At 48.1% G+C, this 21,897-nt stretch overlaps 1 protein-coding gene across 5 annotated transcripts in view; it reads right to left on the bottom strand.

Annotated features, from left to right (window-relative positions):
• LOC142296998 (cytochrome P450 2C5-like) overlaps window positions 1-21,897 on the bottom strand; it is an 85,009-nt gene that overhangs the window by 21,432 nt on the left and 41,680 nt on the right. For all 5 annotated transcript variants that reach the window (XM_075341202.1, XM_075341204.1, XM_075341200.1 and 2 more), the window contains 2 exons: window positions 16,136-16,296; window positions 2,921-3,097 (listed from right to left, as the gene is read on the bottom strand). In XM_075341202.1, coding sequence (XP_075197317.1) covers window positions 2,921-3,097; window positions 16,136-16,296 — 338 coding nt within the window. The remainder of the gene's footprint in view (window positions 1-2,920; window positions 3,098-16,135; window positions 16,297-21,897) is intronic.

Here is a 21,897-nt window from a genome sequence, read left to right on the forward strand (position 1 = left end):
AAATAAAATAAAATAATAAAATCTAAGTGTATTTGGAAAAGTTTTCTTTGGAAAGAACATTTTTCAACAAGGTGCTAATTTTTGAGCTTTTGGCCCTCACATCGGAACTTTTGTTCTCGCTGTCTTTATTTATGTTGTGTTTATTTTCAGCTCTGTATACTGTGCCCGGACAATGCTGAGTCATGTTGACACTGCGGTAGCCAAGTAAACCATGAGTTAATCTTGTGGTTTAAAACTTGGAGGACAGAGGTTATTTAATGTTCAACCATCATTTTCAATTTTATTTTCTCACCAATCAATAGTACACATAAAGATAAGAAACCTTTTAATATATTTTATCAGAGAAATTTGCTTCTTTCTCATGCTGGACTGATTATTCCTTCTGGAAATTCTTAATTCACGGGAAAAATGTGTCTTCATTGAAATAGATTTTGCCATTACTGAGATAGGAGATGACGGTTAGTGCTCATAAAGTTCTATGAAGAACTGTAACTGTTATTTCGCGAGAACTTGCAGCAGAATGTCAGTGTCTTCTTCTAACTCCTCCCATTACTGAGATAGGAGATGATGGTTAGTGCTCATAAAGTTCTATGAAGAACTGTAACTGTTATTTCGCGAGAACTTGCAGCAGAATGTCAGTGTTTTCTTCTAGTTTATCCCATTATTGAGATAGGAAGTGACAGTTGGTGCTCATAAAGTTCTATGAAGAACTGCAACTGTTATTTCAGGAGAACTTGCAATAGAATGTCAGTGTCTTCTTCTAGTTCCTCCCATTATTGAGATAGGAAGTGACAGTTGGTACTCATAAAGTTTTATGAAGAACTGCAACTGTTATTTCAGGAGAACTTGCAGCAGAATGTCAGTGTCTTCTTCTAACTCCTATGATTACTGAGATAGGAAATGACAGTTGGTGTTCAAAGTTCTATGAAGAACTGTAACTGTTACAGTATTTCAGGAGAACTTGCAGCAGAATGTCTGTGTCTGCTTCTAGCTCCTCCCATTACTGAGATAGGAAATAACAGTTGGTGCTCATAAAGTTCTATGAAGAATTGTAATTGTTATTTTAGGAAAACTTGCAGCAGAATGTCAGTGTTTTCTTTTAGCTTCTCCTATTACTGAGATAGGAAATGACAGTTGGTGTTCATAAAGTTCTATGAAGAACTCTGTTATTTCAGGAGAACTTGCAGCAAAATGTCAGTGCCTTCTTCTAGCTCCTCTCATTACTGAGAAAGGAAATGACAGTTGGTGCTCATAAAGTTCTATGAAGAACTGTAACTGTTTTTTCAGGGGAGCTTGCAGCAGAATGTCTGTGTCTGCATCTAGCTCCTCCCATTACTGAGATAGGAAATGACAGTTTGTGCTTATAAAGTTCTGTAAAGAACTGTAACTGTTATTTCAGTAGAACTTGCAGCAGAATGTCAGTGTTTTCTTCTAGCTCCTCCCATTACTGAGATATGAAATGATGGTTGGTGCTCATAAAGTTCTATGAAGAACTGCAACAGTTATTTCAGGAGAACTTATAGCAGAATGTCAGTGCCTTCTAGCTCCTCCCATTACTGAGATAGGAAATGACAGTTGGTGCTCATACAGGTCTATGAAGAACTGTAACTGTTATTCCAGGAGAACTTGCAGCAGAATGTCAGTGTTGTCTTCTAGCTCCTCCCTTCTCCTATTCCATAGAATGTTATAAACACTAGATGTCAACTCCTTTATCAGTAAAAGGAAAGTCTGTATTCACAGATATTACCATATAGGAGAATGAACGATCAGTCCAAGAGGAGAAAGAAGCAAATGTCTCTGATGAAATATTAAGGCTCACCAATTAAGGTGGATCCTCTGAAGTCTGGGCGGGCACATGGACCACAGGTATTGATGCATCAAGTAGAAAGACATGCTCACCAGGAATCTCAGAATCAGCCAGACAAAAAAGTTGAACCCAGAAGGGATGAATGCAAAAACAAAAACGAAACACAAAAAGCCCAGATGGTGGAGCACATCTAGCATAGGACTAGGAATCTTCTTCTCAAGACACAGATGTGTTTGTCAATGGCCTTCTAATAAGATTAGGGAGATGATGTCAGTGATCCACACCAAGCAACTTGCAAAAACTGATGTGGAGCACAACAGAGGGCATCGGACTCAGGGGAAGGAAGCGGAGACCGGCATAACTGGGACAGGTAAACAAGATAAGATGTATTATAGATTTTCATATGTACTATTGATTTCTGAAATAAAAATTAATTTAACAGTTACTCTCTAAATTTCCTGTAATCTGTAACAGCCCCCGTTACCATGTGCCATTTATGATACCATAATAAAACTAAGAGAAAGAGAGCGCAAAATAGTGTCTTACCAGATATTAAAATAAAAGTATGTTAATGTACACTCACCTAGTGTGGTTGTGAAAGTCACAACCAACACAAAAAGCACACAGATAGGCAGCTGCCTGTGGATATCTTAAACGCTGGAGAGTAGAAGGGGTTAAAGCCATGCTGTCGCCCAAGTATGAAAAAAAAATTGTTGATTTAATGAAAGATTATTTCATTCCATAGGTCGACGCGTTTCGAGGTGAGGACCTCTTCAGAACATCTATTGTTGATTTTTCTGATTTTTGTGGTCCTGAAGAAGAAGTCCTCACCTCGAAACGTGTAGACCTATGGAATAAAATAATCTTTTATTAAATCAACAAAAATTTCTTTCATCCTTGGGCAACAGCGCGGCTTTAACCCCTTCTACTCTCCAGCATTGAAGATATTTATGATACCATAAAATTTACAATTCTAAAATACACTAATGATACCTCAGCAAGCCACATCGCTACACCACTAGACTATGTTTTTCTGCAGTCCTATATAAAAAAAATACTAAATTGTGATTTCACCAAGAGCTTTGCCACATATAGGTATCAGTGTTTTAGTACCTCTTGTTGTTTCACCAGGAACGAGTCGATAAGATTCCTCTGGTCATTTACATCCAGTTGTTTCTTCTGTTTTTTGAAGGATTCCTCACTGAACGCGTGCAATTCATCCATATTCTTCCCTATCTTGTCCATCAAACTGGTAAACCATCGCATCACAGATGGAAATGCATTATACAGCTGCACAGAAAAAAAAATAGATGAGCTTTGCATTTATATTTCTTGCCAGCTCAAAATAAAAAAGGTCCACTTATACACAAGATAGGTTCTAAATACAGTGTGTCCACCCATATCCTGTCCACCGCCATTAACTTGAGAACGGCGGCAGCTATAGGCATAGAAGTGGTATCTAGGTATAGTAAAGTAGCCATACACTACGCAATGAAACCACCTATAGCGCCACCTGGTGGAAAACAACGGAGTTAACATTTTTATCTCAAAAACGGAACGAGATAGAGAAAAAAAGTGAATTACAAAGTTGTAGGGCATCATCAATTCAATACGAATCGACACCTTGCATACAGAAATGCTATGATATGAAACCAATGACCCCCCAAAACATTGAATGCTGGTCACGCATATGGCGCTCATTTAACTTTGATGCTGAAAGTGGCCACCGTCAGCTGCAATGCACATCTGGACTCTGGACAGCATACTGTATCTTGCTGCACATAGTGCAATATGGTAGGTGACACATTTGCACATCTGGGATACGTCGTCCTGCAATGCTGGTGAAGGGGTCGCATACACCTGCTGTTTGATGTGACCTCACAAAAAGAAGTCCAATGGGGTCAGGTCAGGGGAGTGTGGAGGCCACTCCATGCAGCCACCATACCCAATGACTTGTAGGAAGGTCTCCATGAGGTATCGCTTTACGTCCGCAGCCTTGTGAGTTTTACACGTTCTAATCATAGCATTTCTGTATGCAAGGTGTCGATTCGTATTGAATTGATGATGCCCTACAACCTTGTAATTCACTTTTTTTCTGTATCTCGTTCCGTTATCGAGATAAAAATGCTAACTCCGTTGTTTTCCACCAGGTGGTACTATAAATGATTTCATTGCGTAGTGCATGGATACTTTACTATACCTAGACACCACTTCTCTGCCTATAGCTGCCGCCGTTCTCAAGTTAATGGTGGAGGACATGATATGAGTGGACACACTGTATATGGTCGTGAGGATCCAATTGGTCAGCCCTGGGAATATGACGTTAAAAAACTCTGTGTGTGTGGGTGGCGGTAGATTGCATTTTCAGGATAGACTTTCAATAAGGAGTCATGTTCTTGGCACACCAGTTGAACATCAATATTGTGATGCCAGTAAACGCATTTGAGGTGGATTCTATGGTCCAAAAGGTACCACGAATCCTTAATTCTGCTGATCTGTGGCAATCCTGAAATTACTCATACACATTACAGGAAAGTTGACTAAACACACTGATTTTGTCAAGACTGTCCAACTGTCTCATGTGTAAGAGGAGCTCCAACTCATCCCTATTGGCAGAAGTTATGCAGAAGGAATGGGCATATTGGAGTTATATAGTTTTTTTTTTTAGCAATTTTTAAGGTCATCCCATCTCCTGAACCTGCATTTAGGTAGATTTCACAAAACTGGGAATTTGAGACAATGAGCAAGTATGGTTTCAACATGCCCAATCCTGTGTTCACACAGGAGAAAATGAGAGAGATCTGGCATTGGATTATTCCTCTCTCTCCACTAAACACTAGCTGAGTCAATTGTGTATATGTACAGTACTGGTCAAAAGTCTGGACACACCTGTTCATGCAATAGTTTTCTTTGTTCTTATTGGAATGTGCACATTGTAGATTCAGACTAAAGGCAGCAAAACCATAAGTTCAGATGCATGAATGAAAAAAATCAGAATGTGTGTTTAAGCTTTGATAATTCAAAGTACCTCCTTTCTTGACAGGAATACATCCCTATTGGTATTTTTGAGGTCACCACCTGATATGGTTTCCAGTGAATAGGTGTATCTCATCAAGATTTCATTTGAAGGCTCAAAGGCCTCCAGAAAGTGTTGGCGACAATCGTGTATTTTGCACAGCCAATGTTGGTACATAGCCCCATACAGTGCTAAGCTCTATTCTACAATTATAAATCAGCATATTGTAAGAACCACTCAATTAAGAATAGGGACCTAACAGTCCATCATTACTGTAAGACATGAAGATCAGCCAATATGGAAAATTGATAGAACCTTGAAGGTATCCTCAAGTGCAGTCAAGCAAACCATAAATCTCTATGGGGAAACTGGCTCTCATGAGGTCCACCCTAGGAAAGGAAGGCCAACAATTAGCTTTGCTGTAGAGCAGGTGTGGGGAACTTCCGTCCCGTGGGCCATAATCGACCCACAATGAAGTTTTCTGCAGCCGCCTGGCAGATTCCTGGAGCTGGAGGCATATATATCACAGGAGGTGCTGGGGGCATATACATCACAGGAGGGACTGGGGCATATACGAGGGCTGGGGCATATACATGTCCCCAGCCCATCATGTGATGCATGTGGCCCCAATGTCTCCTGTCATGTATATACAGCAGTCCCAACGTCTCCTATGTGATGTATATACAGCAGTCCCAGCGTCTGTTTTGTGATATATATAATTTACCAATCTTATTATCACAAAGAGTTGACTGTGCTCAAGACAGACAAACCTGGAAAGTAGTTGTGAAAAGCAACATTATGTGATCAATAAATATCACCTAAAATTAACCGCCGCACCAAACAGAAACAGCTCTGGCCACCATAGTAGGGGTGAGTTAATTGCTTGATCAAATTTAGTCGGGTAATTTTCACATTAATCATTTTGTTTGACCCCCAAAGGTTGGTATAAATTTACAAATGGCTCTGGCAGTGAAAAGGTTCCCCAACCCTGCTGTAGAGGATAGGTTCATCAGAGTTACCAGCCTCAGAAAAGTTAAATTGATTGCACCTCAGATAACATCAACTGTCCAGATAAGACTGCGAAAATTAGCCTTTATGGATGACCTGTGGCAAAGAAGTTACTACTGTACACTGTACTTGTTTTTGGATAAGCAACACATGGACTGTTAATTAATTCAGTAAAAATATGTACTGTGATCTGATGAGTCAAAATTTCAGAGTTTTGGTACTGACAGCCATGTTTTTGTGAGACACAGAAAAGGTTAGCAGATGGTTTCTACATCTGTGGGGCACCTCATGAAGCATGAAGGGGAGGTGTGATGGTGTTGGAAAGCATCACTGGTGATGATTTATTCATTATTCAAGGCTTTCCCAGCATATGCATACCATAGCATCTTTCAAAGTTTGCCATTCCATCTTGGTTACAATTAGCGGGACCATCATTTGTCTTGCAATAGGACACTGATCCATACACCTCTCCAGGCTACAGAGCTGGCAAAAAGTATTGGCACCCCTGCAATTCTGTCAGATAATACTCAGTTTATTTGCAATCACAAATTCTTTGGTATTATTATCGTCATTTAATTTGTCTTCAATGAAAAAAAAAAAAAAATATGTCAAAAAGCCAAATTGGATATAATTCCAGACCAAACATAAAAAAGGGGGTGGACAAAAGTATTGGCACTGTTTGAAAAAACATCAGATGCTTCTCTAATTTGTGTAATTAACAGCACCTGTAACTTACCTGTGGCACCTAACAGGTGTTGGCAATAACTAAATCACACTTGCAGCCAGTTGACATGCATTAAAGTTGACTCAAACTCTGTCCTGTGTCCTTGTGTGTACCACATTGAGCATGGAGAAAAGAAAGAAGACCAAAGAACTGTCTGAGGACTTGAGAATCCAAATTGTGAGGAAGCATGAGCAATCTCAAGGCTACAAGTCCATCTCCAAACACCTGAAAGTTCCTGTGTCTACGGTGCGCAGTGTCATCAAGAAGTTTAAAGCCCATGGCACTGTGGCTAACCTCCCTAGATGTGGAAGGAAAAGAAAAATTGACGAGATTTCAACGCAAGATTGTGCGGATGGTGGATAAAGAACCTCGACTAACATCCAAACAAGTTCAAGCTGCCCTGCAGTCCGAGGGTACAACAGAGTCACCCGTACTATCCGTCGGCGTCTGAATGAAAAGGGACTGTATGGTAGGATACCCAGGAAGACCCCATTTCTTACCCTGAGACATAAAAAAGCCAGGCTGGAGTTTGCCAAAACTTACGTAAAAAAGCCTAAAACGTTTTGGAAGAATGTTCTCTGGTCAGATGAGACAAAAGTAGAGCTTTTTGGGAAAAGCTATCAACATAGAGTTTACATAAAAAAAAAAGAGTCATTCAAGGAAAAGAAAACGGTCCCTACAGTCAAACATGGCGGAGGTTCCCTGATGTTTTGGGGTTGCTTTGCTGCCTCTGGCACTGGACTGCTTGACCGTGTGCATGGCATTATGAAGTCTGAAGACTACCAACAAATTTTGCAGCATAATGTAGGGCCCAGTGTGAGAAAGCTGGGTCTAACTCCTCAGAGGTCATGGGTCTTCCAGCAGGACAATAACCCAAGCACACTTCAAAAAGCACTAGAAAATGGTTTGATAGAAAGCACTGGAGACTACTAAAGTGGCCAGCAATGAGTCCAGACCTGAACCCCATAGAACACCTGTGGAGAGATCTCAAAATGGCAGTTTGGAGAAGGCCCCCTTCAAATCTCAGGGACCTGGAGCAGTTTGCCAAAGAAGAATGGTCTTAAATTCCAGGAGAGCATTGTAAGAGACTCATTGATGGTTACCGGAAGCGGTTGTTCGCAGTTATTTTGGCTAAAGGTTGTGCAACCAAGTATTAGGCTAAGGGTGCCAATACTTTTGTCTGGCCCATTTTTGGAGTTTTGTGTGAAATGATCAATTATTTGATTTTTGTTTCATTCTCTTTTGTGTTTTTTCATTGCAAGCAAAATAAATGAAGATGATAATACCAAAGAATTTGTGATTGCAATCATTTTCAAGAAGAAACTGAGTATTATCTGACAGAATTGCAGGGGTACCAATACTTTTGGCCAGCACTGTATGTAAGGACACTGTGACAAGGGAGAGAGGGATGGGGAGCTGTGTCAGAATATATGGCCTCTATAATCAACCAACCTCAACCCCATTGGCTTGGATTGGGATAAGTTAAGGCCTAGTTACACATAGCGATGTCGTTAGCGAGATCGCTGAAACGTCACAGGTGTTGTGATGCAACAGCGACCTCGCTAACGATCTCGCTACGTGTGACACATAGCAGTTACCGACCCCCCCGCTGCGATATTGCCGATTGTACATGAACGTCCTGGTTCATTTTTGATCGTTGGTGTCCCACTGGGCAGCATGCATCGCTGTGTTTGACGCCATAACAACAATGAGCGACCTCTTTGGCACGCATGACTGGAAACACTACGCCTCTATCAAGGTCGTTAGAATAGCTGCTGTGTGACAGTCGTTATATGGATCGCCGTATCATTGCTGCGTTGTTAATTGGATCTGTCTGTTTGCCAGCTCACTAGCGGCCATGTAGCGACGTACCAGCGATTCTGACCAGGTCATTGTCGGGATCGCTGGAACGTCGCCACGTGTAACGGGACCCTCAGATCCAGAGTGAGGACAAAGCAGTCAACAATCCCCTCGGGTGACTTCAGTGTGGCGCCCTGGACAAGCCAGGGGCCACGGAGCGCAGCGCCTGCGCACCCCACACTCCCGGTCGGGCACACCGAAGTCGGACACGGAACCCTTGTTGCCTTCCTCCAGGGGCTGATGATCACACCGGGGGGTGGGCCGGGCAGTTGGTCCCGCCCACCGAAGAGTTCGCAGTCCTGGAGGCGGGAAAAACAGACAGATTAGTTTTGGAAGGGAAAGTGAGAGGAAGGAAAAGTAGTAGTGGAGCAACTAGCTGACAGCGTCCGGGTGTGTGGCCCGGGTGGTACAGCAAGGTTGGCAGACGGTGGTGATCGTCTGCAGGAGTGGCCTATCAGAGTTACCGTAAGGACCGTGGACGGGCGGTGGCCCGGCGGTACCGGACCGGTACACGAAGAGAAGCCAGCACCATCTGGCAGGGGCTTTCGGACCCCAGCAAGGCTAGGAGTCGCCGTGAATTTGCCGAATCCGTTAGTGAAGGGGACCTCCTGGGTTTCCAAACAGTCAAGTCCCGACAGAAGGCAACAGTCCAACCAAAAGAGGGAGACACCGCCACCGCCAAGGCAACCGTTTCAGGGCCAGAGCCTGCGGGCAAAAAGGGGCTCCTCCAGCCCACATCCAAGCTGGGGAGCGGGTTACCGGTGGGAACCCATCGGAACCAACAACCGTTCATAGGTGCAGGGAAAGGCAGTCACCATCAACCTGCCGGGAGAAACAACACCGCAGCCGTCTGTGGGACCCGTCCATCCAGCCGAATGTTTTACAGAGAACTGTGTCTTCATCATTGGGCTGAGTGAGTACCACCGTGCCGTGTGGCACAGCGCTGCCCCTGCGACCCTGCACCTCACCAGGCCCCGTAACCCGCCTGCCATCCATCCCTACCCCATCACCGGGCCCCGGGACAACCAACCCCCTACCCACGGAGGGGAGAACTAACAACAAAGCTGCTCCCTGTCACCGCTCCCGGGATCCCCATCCAGAGCAGCGGTGGTGTCACCATTATCACCACAACCGTGGGTGGCGTCACGGACAATAATCAAATCCCCACAATCAAAACCCCTTTTCACTCACGGGCGAGGAACGCCGCTCGAGTCCCCGGGATCCGGCCCACCGCTCGAGCCACCGCCGAGCAGCCGCAGCAGCAGCGGCCGGACCCGAGCAGTGGGAGAGCGCAGCGTCCCCTCCTCCGCCCGCGACAACTTGGCGTCACGAACAGGATCCTACCGCTCTGCCGTTGGGTAGAGGTGCGCCTTGTTATTGCCGGAGGTGTCCGGCTGAAAATTTGCCGAAGCCGCCATCTTTGGCGCGAAGAATTCCTGATCGAGACCCTCGAGTAGTGGAGGCACGAAGGCCAAAACCCCGCCCGATAGAGAAGGAGCCGGAAAGAGACTAAGGGGGGCAAAATGGCGGCTGGTCGCATGTGAGCGCAGCTATAAAAGCAGGGACGCCAGGACCCTGCGGCCATCTTGTTCCGGGGAGAGGCCGCCAGCAAGATGTACATGCCGTCCCGTAGCACCGTAGCCCCCGCGCCTGGAACCGCGGCGTGGGTGGAGATCCGGACCGCGCAGCTCTATCAGAGGCTGCAGGTCAAGATGCAGCTCCTCTTGGAGGAGTGGGAGACCGACATGACGGAGGTCATAGCGACCGTGCGGAGACGCGAGGAGGAAGTTTCGGAAGGGAGGGTGAGTGATCTACGACCCGATACCCCTAGTGGGTCGGTCATCGTGGCTGCTGGGCCCGGTCTGAACCCGCTCAACCTACTGCCTCCCTCGCTACCCGTCCCGGCTGCCGTGACCCCGCCACTAGGCCCGCTACCACCGCAACCGGTAGCGATACCCCGCATGTCCACCCAGGCGAAGCGACCTGTAGCCGGAGCCCGTAGCCGACCGGAGGTGCTACCGTAGAATGCCCCGAAGCCTGAGCCGGAGGCATCCCCTGAGAGATTCCCCGAGCCGGAGCCGATAGACCGCTCCATGAAAAAGGCCCAGCAGAGGAAAGCCCCTGTGCCCATCCCCCACACCTCGGCTGAGGTTGTGCCGGGTTGTCGCTGCAAGGCGGTGTCCAAGGCCAAGTCACCGCGGGACCTTCTGCCCAGATCACCAGCAGTGGGCAGTGTCCAAAAGGCCTCGCGGGGCCCGACCCGTGCGCCGGAGCTCGCAGCAGCACCTTACTGGGATAGGGAGCCGGTACCGTTGGGCCCAGAAATCGAGGAAAGGGAAAGGAAGAAGGCTGAGTTGGTGGCCCGTACGATCCGGGAGAAAGAGAGCCTCCGCCAGGCAATCTTCCGCGTCCGGGGCCCGCTGTATGAAGGGCAGGTGAGGCGGTTTGATGTCCGCCGGTGCTATGGTTTCATCTATGAACCGGGCCTGGAGGCCGAAGTCTTTATAGCCTGGCGGGATGTTAATGCCCACCTGCCGGAAGAACACCCAGGCCGTAACCTGATGCCAGGAGACCTGGTGCAATACACCCGGCACTGCGAAGAGAGGGGGTGGTTTGCATTGGATGCCAAGCTGAGGAGCAGCAATGATGCCCGAGTGTGTACCGCGCCCCCTCCCCCAGCCGATACCGAGGACTCAGAATAAGGGGAGCGGAATGCCGTTGTCACCGTCCCCGTTGGGACCACCACTGTTACGTTAAAAAGTTTAAAAATGATAAGAATAATCTACCGATGAAGTCATCTGATTTCCCATCTGATTACTGTTGACTGAAACCATTCGTTGCCGGCACCGTTGTCCCCGTGGGGACCGTTTGAAAAGTTTTTGCATAAAGAACTCTTTATGAACAGGCCCGAGAACTTGCAGGGCAACCACAAACTTAGTGGCTTGTAAATAAAGTTGTTATGGCTTCTACCGTTACTGCCTCCGGAGAAGCAGATTCGAGGAAGGGTCCGCAGTGGAGCAGGCTGGGGCCCAGCCACCACCGGAACCGTTGGCGTTCCTCTGGGGGGTTTCAGGGGTTTCCCATGACGTGGGTCCCCTGAAAAGGACAGAACCCGCTCGGGCAACTTGTGCAGGACTGGGGTCAAGGGGTGCTGCCCGTTTGCTTAGGGGCAGCATCAGGGCCAGGTTGCTTGGGTGGGAGAGAGCGGAAGCCGTAACCGTTTGCAACCATTTAAGTAAGAGTACCTCCCGATGTGGGAAGATGTTATTATACTTGTATGTGTGTTACCGTTTAACCGTTTTCATATTTTTCAGTTGTGAAAATAAAACCGGTGATGGACGGGCAGCCCGCAGACGGTCTGCATTTAACTAAGGGGGAATGTGGCACCCTGGACAAGCCAGGGGCCACGGAGCGCAGCGCCTGCGCACCCCACACTCCCGGTCGGGCACACCGAAGACGGACACGGAACCCTTGTTGCCTTCCTCCAGGGGCTGATGATCACACCGGGGGGTGGGCCGGGCGGTTGGTCCCGCCCACCGAAGAGTTCGCAGTCCTGGAGGCGGGAAAAACAGACAGATTAGTTTTGGAAGAGAAAGTGAGAGGAAGGAGAAGTAGTAGTGGAGCAACTAACTGACAGCATCCGGGTGTGTGGCCCGGGCGGTACAGCAAGGTTGGCAGACGGTGGTGACCGTCTGCAGGAGTGGCCTATCAGAGTTACCGTAAGGACCGTGGACGGGCGGTGGCCCGGCGGTACCGGACCAGTACACGAAGAGAAGCCAGCACCATCTGGCAGGGGCTTTCGGACCCCGGCAAGGCTAGGAGTCACCGTGAATTTGCCGAATCCGTTAGTGAAGGGGACCTCCTGGGTTTCCAAACAGTCAAGTCCCGACAGAAGGCAACAGTCCAACCAAAAGAGGGAGACACCGCCACCGCCAAGGCAACCGTTTCTCAGGGCCAGGGCCTGCGGGCAAAAAGGGGCTCCTCCAGCCCACATCCAAGCTGGGGAGCGGGTTACCGGTGGGAACCCATCGGAACCAACAACCGTTCATAGGTGCAGGGAAAGGCAGTCACCATCAACCTGCCGGGAGAAACAACACCGCAGCCGTCTGTGGGACCCGTCCATCCAGCCGAGTGTTTTACCGAGAACTGTGTCTTCATCATTGAGCTGAGTGAGTACCACCGTGCCGTGTGGCACAGCGCTGCCCCTGCGACCCTGCACCTCACCAGGCCCCGTAACCCGCCTGCCATCCATCCCTACCCCATCACCGGGCCCCGGGACAACCAACCCCCTACCCACGGAGGGGAGAACTAACAACAAAGCTGCTCCCTGTCACCGCTCCCGGGATCCCCGTCCAGAGCAGCGGTGGTGTCACCATTATCACCACAACCGTGGGTGGCATCACGGACAATAATCAAATCCCCACAATCAAAACCCCTTTTCACTCACGGGCGAGGAACACCGCTCGAGTCCCTGGGATCCGGCCCACTGCTCAAGCCACCACCGAGCAGCCGCAGCAGCAGCGGCCGGACCCGAGCAGTGGGAGAGCGCAGCGTCCCCTCCTCTGCCCGCGACATCAGCACCATTGTAAAGCCATTCCAGGCGACTAGTTGAGCTGTCCCTAGAATAAAAGGGAGTACTTGTAGTAAAGTTTAGTACAAATTCTGGTTTGGCTTATTTCTTCACTCATTGTTTCCATATGTTTTCCTTTGTGGTTTTTCTGTCTTTAGTCTGAATCTATAATTGCACATTCCAATATGAATAAAAGGAAAACAAGGCATGAAAAGGCATTGCAAACTTATGACTGGCAAGGGACAGCAACACAGTGGAGAAAGCTGTTTGTAATGCCTGCTTTACACACTTCAATAAATCTTTCAATCCGTCGTCGGGGTCAAGTTGTAAGTGACGCACATCCTGCATCGTTCGTGACGTATTTGCGGTTGACACCTACGTGTGATCAAGATTGAACGCAAATACGGTGATCGCATACACGTCGTTTATTCCTCATACATTGGACGTTTTGTTGCACGAACCTAGTCAATTGAAACGTGTGACATCCCTCATACGATTGTGATGTCTGAGGCTATGTGCGCAGGTGTGCGCTCTGCACCGCAGCTTAAAAAAGGTCGCTTCAGAGCGCAGCTGAAAAGCTGCGTTCTGAAGCGCCTCACAATGTCTGTCATGCACTAATCTCTGTCAGTCGGTCACTATCTCTGTCCCTCTCTCTCTGTCCATGTCAGTCTATCCCTCTTACCCCCTCTCTCATACTCACCGATCCCCGATCACCGGCGCGGCTCTGCACAGCGTTCACACTGCTCCGGCGGCTTTTACTGTTTTTAAAAAGCCGGCCACCCATTAAACAATCTCGTATTCCCTGCTTACCCCGCCCACTGGCGCCTATGATTGGTTACAGTAAGACACGCCCCCCACGCTGAGTGACAGGTGTCACACTGCACCCATTCACAGCAGCCGGTGGGCGTGTCTATACTGTGTAGTGAAATAAATAATTAAATAATTAAAAAAAAACGTGTGCGGTTCCCCCCTAATTTTAAAACCAGCCAGATAAAGCCATACGACTGAAGGCCGGTATTCTCAGGATGGGGAGCTCCACGTTATGGGGAGCCCCCCAGCCTAACAATATCAGCCAACAGCCGCCCAGAATTGCCGCATACATTATATGCGACAGTTCTGGGACTGTACCCGCCTCTTCCCGATTTGCCCTGGTGCGTTGGCAAATCGGGGTAATAAGGAGTTATTGGCAGCCCATAGCTGCCAATAAGTCCTAGATTAATCATGTTAAGCGTCTATGAGACACCTTCCATGATTAATCTGTAAGTTACAGTAAATAAACACACGCACCAGAAAAAAATCATTTGAAATAAAAAACACAAACATATACCCTGGTTAACCACTTTAATCAGCCCCAAAAAGCCCTCCATGTCCGGCGTAATCCAGGATGCTCCAGCGTCGCTTCCAGCGCTGCTGCATGGAGGTGACCGGAGCTGCAGAAGACACCGCCGATCCTGTCATCTCCACACAGCAACTGAAGACAGCTGCGCGATCAGCTGCTGTCACTGAGGTTACCCGCTGTCACTGGATGCAGCGGTGGCCGCGGGTAACCTCAGTGACAGCTCAGCTGATCGCGCTACTCACCTCAGTTGCTGCGTGGAGGTGACCGGAGCGGCGGTGAGTAGCGCGATCAGCTGAGCTGTCACTGAGGTCACCCGCGGCCACCGCTGCATCTACCGCTGGATCCTGTGACAGCGGGTAACCTCAGTGACAGATCAGCTGATCGCGCGGCTGTCTTCAGTTGCTGTGTGGAGGTGACAGGAGCGGCTGTGTCTGCTGCAGCTCCGGTCACCTCCATGCAGCAGCACTGGATGCGACGCTGGAGCATCCTGGATTACGCCGGACATGGAGGGCTTTTTGGGGCTGATTAAAGTGGTTAACCAGGGTATGTTTGTGTTTTTTATTCCTAATAAATGATTTTTTCGAGTGTGTGTGTTTATTTACTGTAATTTACAGATTAATCATGGAAGGTATCTCGGGGAGACTCCTGAAATGATTAATCTAGGATTTAGTGGCAGCTATGGGCTGCCATTAACTCCTTATTACCCCGATTTGCCAACGCACCAGGGCAAATCGGGAAGAGCCGGGTACAGTCCCAGAACTGTCACATCTAATGCATGCGGCAATTCTGGGTGGCTGTTGGCTGATATTGTTAGGCTGGGGGGCTCCCCATAACGTGGAGCTCCCCATCCTGAGAATACCAGCCTTCAGCCGTATGGCTTTATCTGGCTGGTTTTAAAATTAGGGGGGGCCGCACGCCGTTTTTTTTAATTATTTAATTATTTATTTCACTACACAGTATAGACACGCCCACCGGCTGCTGTGATTGGGTTCAGTGTGACACCTGTCACTCAGCGTGGGGGGCGTGTCTCACTGTAACCAATCATAGGCACCGGTGGGCGGGGTAAGCAGGGAATACGAGATTGTTTAATGGGCGGCCGGCTTTTTCAAAACAGTAAATGCCGCCGGAGCAGTGTGAATGCCGTGCAGCGCCGGAGATCGGGGATCGGTGAGTATATGAGAGAGGGCTGCTCAATTCAGTTACTCAGGAGTTTAGCGGTCACCGGTGAGCCCTTCACAGGTGACCGCTAATCAGGACGCGAGACAGACAGAGCCGCAGCATGACAATGAAGTCGGGTGAGGTTCACCCGAGTTCATTCTGACAGTGCGGCTCTGTCTGTGTCTGCTGTCATCTGCCATTCAGCTCTGCTACATGGCTGTCTGTGTCTGCTGTCAGCGGCCATGTAGCAGAGCTGAATGGCAGATCACATAGTAAAAACGCATCCCTACACATTACACACGCTTGGCAAGTCAATAAATAAAAAAAAAAAAAGGTGCCCAATGCATACGTCACAGAACACATGATCTAAAGGATCGCACACAAAATTGATCAATTTAACATAGACTAACGCTCGTGTGACAGCAAATGAACGACCTACGTGCAATCTCATTAAATCTTATATGCGACCTGGGCGTGTCACATCGCATACGAGTTCGCATACCTAATTGTAAGGTGTAAAGCAGGCTTAAGGTTATAAATTATAAAACGTAGAGGCCCCTTATGAGTTGCAGAGATGCCAATCACACATGACATATCTTGAGAATGGCCTACAATATTATTTCTCAAATACTATATAGACTTGAGCTGCTCACCATGGCCACCGGGGTTCCACTTAATATGGCATTTTCATTATTCATCTTTAGCAGTTTCAAAATTATGGGATCTTCATAATCAAATCTCCTACTCATTAAGATGGAACAGATTATGTTACATACAGAAGCATTTAAAATCATGAGGTTATCAAAGGGTTCACCTGAAAAACAGTGAGAAGACAAGGGTTGTAATTAGAAAACAATGGATTCCTTAGATAAGATGGAGTTTGAGGCCAATTTAGTGAAATTTGTGGTTTTTGAACAATTTGAGATTCAGTTTGTGGTTTGCAAAACAAAAACTTGCCTGGTTTCATTTCCCATACTGCTGATGCCTCAAAATGTGATAACATCATTACCTCCCCAAAATGCCCTGCAATTTTGGTATCTTATGATACTTTATACAGTGGTGGTCAGTATCTCGGCCATCACAGATCTGCAGTTCACAGTGGAGCATAGTTTGTACAGCAGTCGTTTTCTAACTCCAGAGTTAATGAGTAAAGACCCCTTTACACACTGCAACATCGCTAGTGATATCGCTGTAACGTCACCGGTTTTGTGACGTGATAGCGACCTCCCCAGCGACATTGCAGTGTGTGACACGCATCAGCGACCTGGCCCCCATTGTGAGGTCGCTGATCGCTACAAGTCGTTCAAGACCATTCTTTGGTCCTTTGTTTCCCGCTGCGCAGCATGTATCGGTGTGTTTGACACCATTACAATGACATTGTTAGCGACCCAACCCATAGGCGAGCTAACGTTTCTTTTCCAGCGAGGTCGTTCTGCAGGTCCATATCACTGCTGCGTCGTTGGCCAGATCTGCCTGTTTGACCGCTCACCAGCGACTGTTAGAGACTTTACAGCGATCCCGGCCAGGTCGAGATCGATGGTGGGATCGCTAGAAAGTCTCAGTGTGTAAAGGGGCCTTCAGTCTCCTTCTCTGTAGAAAGTATGCACTTATGGTCAGTGGGGTACTCTCTCTCATATAGAGTGTAAGATCTTATGGTCAGCGAGGTCCTCTCTCTCATGTAGAGTGTAAAGCCCGCTTTACACGCTACGATATCGGTACCGATATCGCTAGCATGCGTTCCTGCCCCCATCGGTTGTGCGACATGGGCAAATCGCTGCCCGTGTCGCACAACATCGCCCAGACCTGTCACACATACTTACCTGCCTAGCGACGTCGCTGTGACTGGCGAACCGCCTCCTTTCTAAGGGGGGCGGTTTGTTCAGCGTCACAGCAACATCACAGCAGCGTCACTGAACCGCCACCCAATAGAAGCGAAGGAGCGGAGATAAGCGGGACGTAACATCCCGCCCACCGCCTTCCTTCCGCATTGTGACCGGGAGGCAGGTAAGAAGAGCTTCCTCGTTCCTGCGGTGTCACACGTACCGATGTGTGCTGCCACAGGAACAAGTAACAACTTCGTTACTGCTGCAGTAACGATATTTGAGAATGGACCCCCATGTCACCGATGAGCGATTTTGCACGTTTTTGCTACGATGCAAAATCGCTCATAGGTGTCACACACAACGGCATTGCTAATGCGGCCGGATGTGCGTCACAAATTCCGTGACCCCAACGACTTCGCATTAGCGATGTAGTAGTGTGTAAAGCCCGCTTAAGTACTTATGGTCAGCGGGGTCTTCTCTCTCGTATACAGTAGTAGGTTAGGGACTGTCTCAGATAAGTACACCGTGACGAGGTGGGATGGCTTCTTACCTTTTTGCAAAAATGTATATACTAAGTACCCTGTTATTAAGCACTTGCAATTTATTAATTTATAGTCAGGGTATTTTTCCTACAATTTTTCTCCTTGGTTTTTTTCTAGTCTTGAGGCTACAATTCACATGCTTGTAATGTTGCATGTTTATTGAACATTTGTTACAGCTCAGTTTTTTGGTGTTTTTTGTCTGTTATCTTGCTTTAATGCAAGTTGGGGGTGCAGCCCTCCTGATACTGAGTAGAGTTGAGCGCGGTTCGCGGTTCGAGGTTCTCCAGTTCGCGGCTCGAGTGATTTTGGGGCCTGTTCTAGATCGAACTAGAACTCGAGCTTTTTTGCTAAAGCTCGATAGTTCTAGATACGTTCGAGAACGGTTCTAGCAGCAAAAAGACAAGCTAATTCCTAGCTGGCTTTCCGCTGTAATAGTGTAAGTCACCCTGTGACTCACACTATTATGAAATTTCAGCGTATAGTGTGCGGGAACAGCGCCTTCAGATCACTGCTGTATGGATAATGGCGATCACCATTTTTTTTTTTCCTTGTCTTCCTTCCCTAAGCGCGCGCGTGTAGTGGGGAGGGCCAGCGTGTCAGCCAATCCCAGACACACACACAGCTAAGTGGACTTTTAGCCAGAGAAGCAATGGCATGTGTGATAGGATGTCCATGTCACATGTCCCTATATTATAAAACCGGACATTTTCCTCCAGCACGCCATTATCTGCCTTCTGCGTCCGTGGTGTCAGACATCACTGGCGCAGCTCCTATCGCCGATACTGCTGTGTACGCTCCATACACAGCGCTGTACAGCATAGGGATAGCACTTTCTATCAGTCCTTTTAAGGGCTCGTACCGGCAGGGTCAGAGCCATAGGTGACAGAGTTTAAAACAGAGTTTAACAGCTACACAAGATGACAGCGTCTGTGTAGCTAAGGTCAGGGATTTCCTCGCTGCATTTCCCCATTAGGAGGGATAGAAAGGCAGGCTTCCTTTCCTCTACCCAGAGACCCACAACCCTGCCACTGTACCCTCCTGCCCTTTGCACACTCAAACTCATTGTTACTAAGCCATTATACTAGCAAACACTGAGTGTACCTAGTGGCATCCTAAACGTGGCTGTTGGACTGCTGTATTGCCCCAGTAGTGCAAAAATATTTGCAGCATGTCTGCCTGCATTGCACACTCCAACTCATTGTTACTAAGCCATTATACTAGCAATTTATGCTGCCAGTTTAAGGGCCGTAGTTGCATTGTCAGGGATAATTATTCTTTATTATTCTGCTGTTAGTGAAGCTAGACCACCGCTGCAATCTACACCACCTCTCAATTTTTACTACCACATTTTAAGTGCACAATCTTGTCGCAATCAACATGAGTGGCAAAATGACAGATGCTGGTGGAAAGGGGAAGAGGCGTGTTGGAAAAGGAAAAAAAGGGTTTGTCCATGGGGAAGGTGGCAAAGATCCATTAACATCTGCTGAAGATAGACCATCTACCAGCAAAAGTAAGATGTCTACTACTTACCGTGGACAATCCGATGTGCTCCCTTTTTTATGGACACGAACAACAGGAACAAAGGTAGATGATGGCCAAAAAAGGAAAATGCTTGAATGGATCTCAAGTGGTCCAACAAGTGCCCTCTCAGCCACCTCAACTACCGAATCCAAAAAACACCAGTCCTCTGAGTTGTCATCCCAATCACACTTGCTTTCTCCCAGCTCTGAAGTCTCCATCAGCCCTGCACAGTATGGTGGAACTGAGATGGCTGAGTCTGCAGAGCTGTTCAGTCACACTATAGCCTGGGAATCAGAGGTCTGCTCCCAAGCTACAGTGAGTACAGACCAGGAAATGGTCTGCAGTGATGCCCAGAACCTTTGTGACTCTGATTCAGGCCGTGAGGACCAAGTTTCTGAGCATAATGTTGACCCTTTTTCACAAACTGTAACACCTGTTGTTATAGACAATGAGGAACATACTGATGACGATGAGATGCAGATACCAGATTGGGATGACAACTTAAATATTCAGTCAGGGCAAGAACAGGCTCGGTCTGAGGGTGAGGGGAGTGCAAACAACAATTGATGAGGAAGTTCTAGATCCCACCTACTGTCAACCCACAGTCAGGCCCTCGAGGAGGTCAACAGAGACGGTGGAGGAGGATGCAACTGACGACGAAGTTACCTTGCGCCTTCCTGGACAGAGTAGGAGTACTGGTAGCACGTCTACAACTGCATCCTCAGCCACCACTGTGCCTCTGAGCACTAGTCGGGGTGGATCAGCAGGTCGCATGCCCTCTAAGCCTTGCCTAGCCTGGTCCTTTTTTGACATAGAAAAAGATCGCCCAAATTATGTGATGTGTAAAATTTGTCAAAACCTCAGCAGTTTGACAACTTCTTCCATGAATCGTCACATGAATAAATATCATATGTCCCAGTGGGAAGCTCACCGTGCTGCAATGCGGCCTAGCGGAGCGAACCATCCACGGCCTGCCCCTTCCAGTGCATCCGCGCGCTCTTCATCTTCTAGGACTGTGGGGACAGCTGTCACACCTGGTTTTCCACGCACAACTTCCACCACTGTAACCGCAACAGGCAGTTTGCTTGGTAGGTCGTCAGTTGGTTTGGAAGGGGAAACAAGTGTGTGTGTACAGCTCTCTCAGACATCGATAGCACCAACGTTGGATGAAGGCAACATCATGTCTCCGACTGCACTTTCCTCACAAACCTGCATTTTTCCAGGGACACCCTACTCAACACCGTCTACACACAGCAGCCAGATCTCTGTCCCTCAGATGTGGACAAATAAAAGGCCATTTCCTGCGACCCATGACAAAGCTAAGAGGTTGACTTTATCCCTCTGTAAGCTGTTGGCTACCGAAATGCTGCCTTTCTGCCTGGTGGACACACAGGATTTTAGAGACCTTATGTCTGTCGCTGTGCCCCAGTACCAGATGCCCAGTCGCCACTACTTCTCTAAGAAAGGTGTGCCCGCGCTACACCAGCATGTCGCACACAACATCACCGCTTACTTGAGAAACTCTGTGTGTGAACGGGTGCATTTTACCACCGATACTTGGACCAGTAAGCATGGACAGGGATGTTACATGTCGCTGACTGGGCACTGGGTAACTATGGTGATAGATGGTGAAGGGTCTGCTGCACAAGTCTTGCCGTCCCCACGACTTGTGTGTCAATCCTCTGTCTGTACAAGTTCCGCCACTGCTTCTGCCTCCTCCACCTCATCTGTGTCCTCCACCTCCGCCCCAAGCCTGCCTGGTCAGGCCACCAGCGTTCTCAATGAGCAGAAGGAATCACGCACCCCTCATTACTATGCTGGCAGCAGAGCGCAACGTCATCAGGCGGTCTTTAGCTTGACATGTCTTTGGAATAAGAGTCACACAGCTGAGGAGTTGTGGTCAGCTCTGCGGTCCGAGTTTAATAAATGGTTGTCTCCACTCAACCTGCAGCCTGGTAAGGCCGTGTGTGACAATGCTGCAAACCTGGGTGCGGCCCTTCGCCTGGGCAAGGTGACACACGTGCCTTGTATGGCTCACGTGTTGAAGCTTGTTGTCCAGCAATTTTTAACACACTATCCCGGCCTAGATGGCCTTCTGACCAGGGCACGAAAACTGCTCACTTCCGCCGTTCAAGCGCCGCAGCTGAGCGACTTGCATCGCTCCAGAAGTCTTTCGGCCTGCCGGTTCATCGCCTGAAATGCGATGTGCCGACACGCTGGAATTCGACTCTCCACATGTTACAGCGACTGTGGCAGCACCGCCGAGCCCTGGTGCAATACGTCATGACGTATAGCCTGGGCCAACGAGATGCAGAGGTGGGGCAGATCACCCTGATGAAGTGGTCTCAGATCAAGGACCTATGCACCCTTCTGCACAGTTTCGACATGGCGACGAATATGTTTAGCACTGACAATGCCATTATCAGTGTGAAGCCCCTCGGGTGTTGTATCGGTGCATTACCTTCAGGGACTCCACGTAGCTGGATCTGGTCACAGGTAGGGAATCTTCGGTTTTGATCGTGACGCCAC

This window comes from Anomaloglossus baeobatrachus, chromosome 3 (genome assembly GCF_048569485.1).
Source record: "Anomaloglossus baeobatrachus isolate aAnoBae1 chromosome 3, aAnoBae1.hap1, whole genome shotgun sequence".
NCBI lineage: Eukaryota > Metazoa > Chordata > Amphibia > Anura > Aromobatidae > Anomaloglossus > Anomaloglossus baeobatrachus.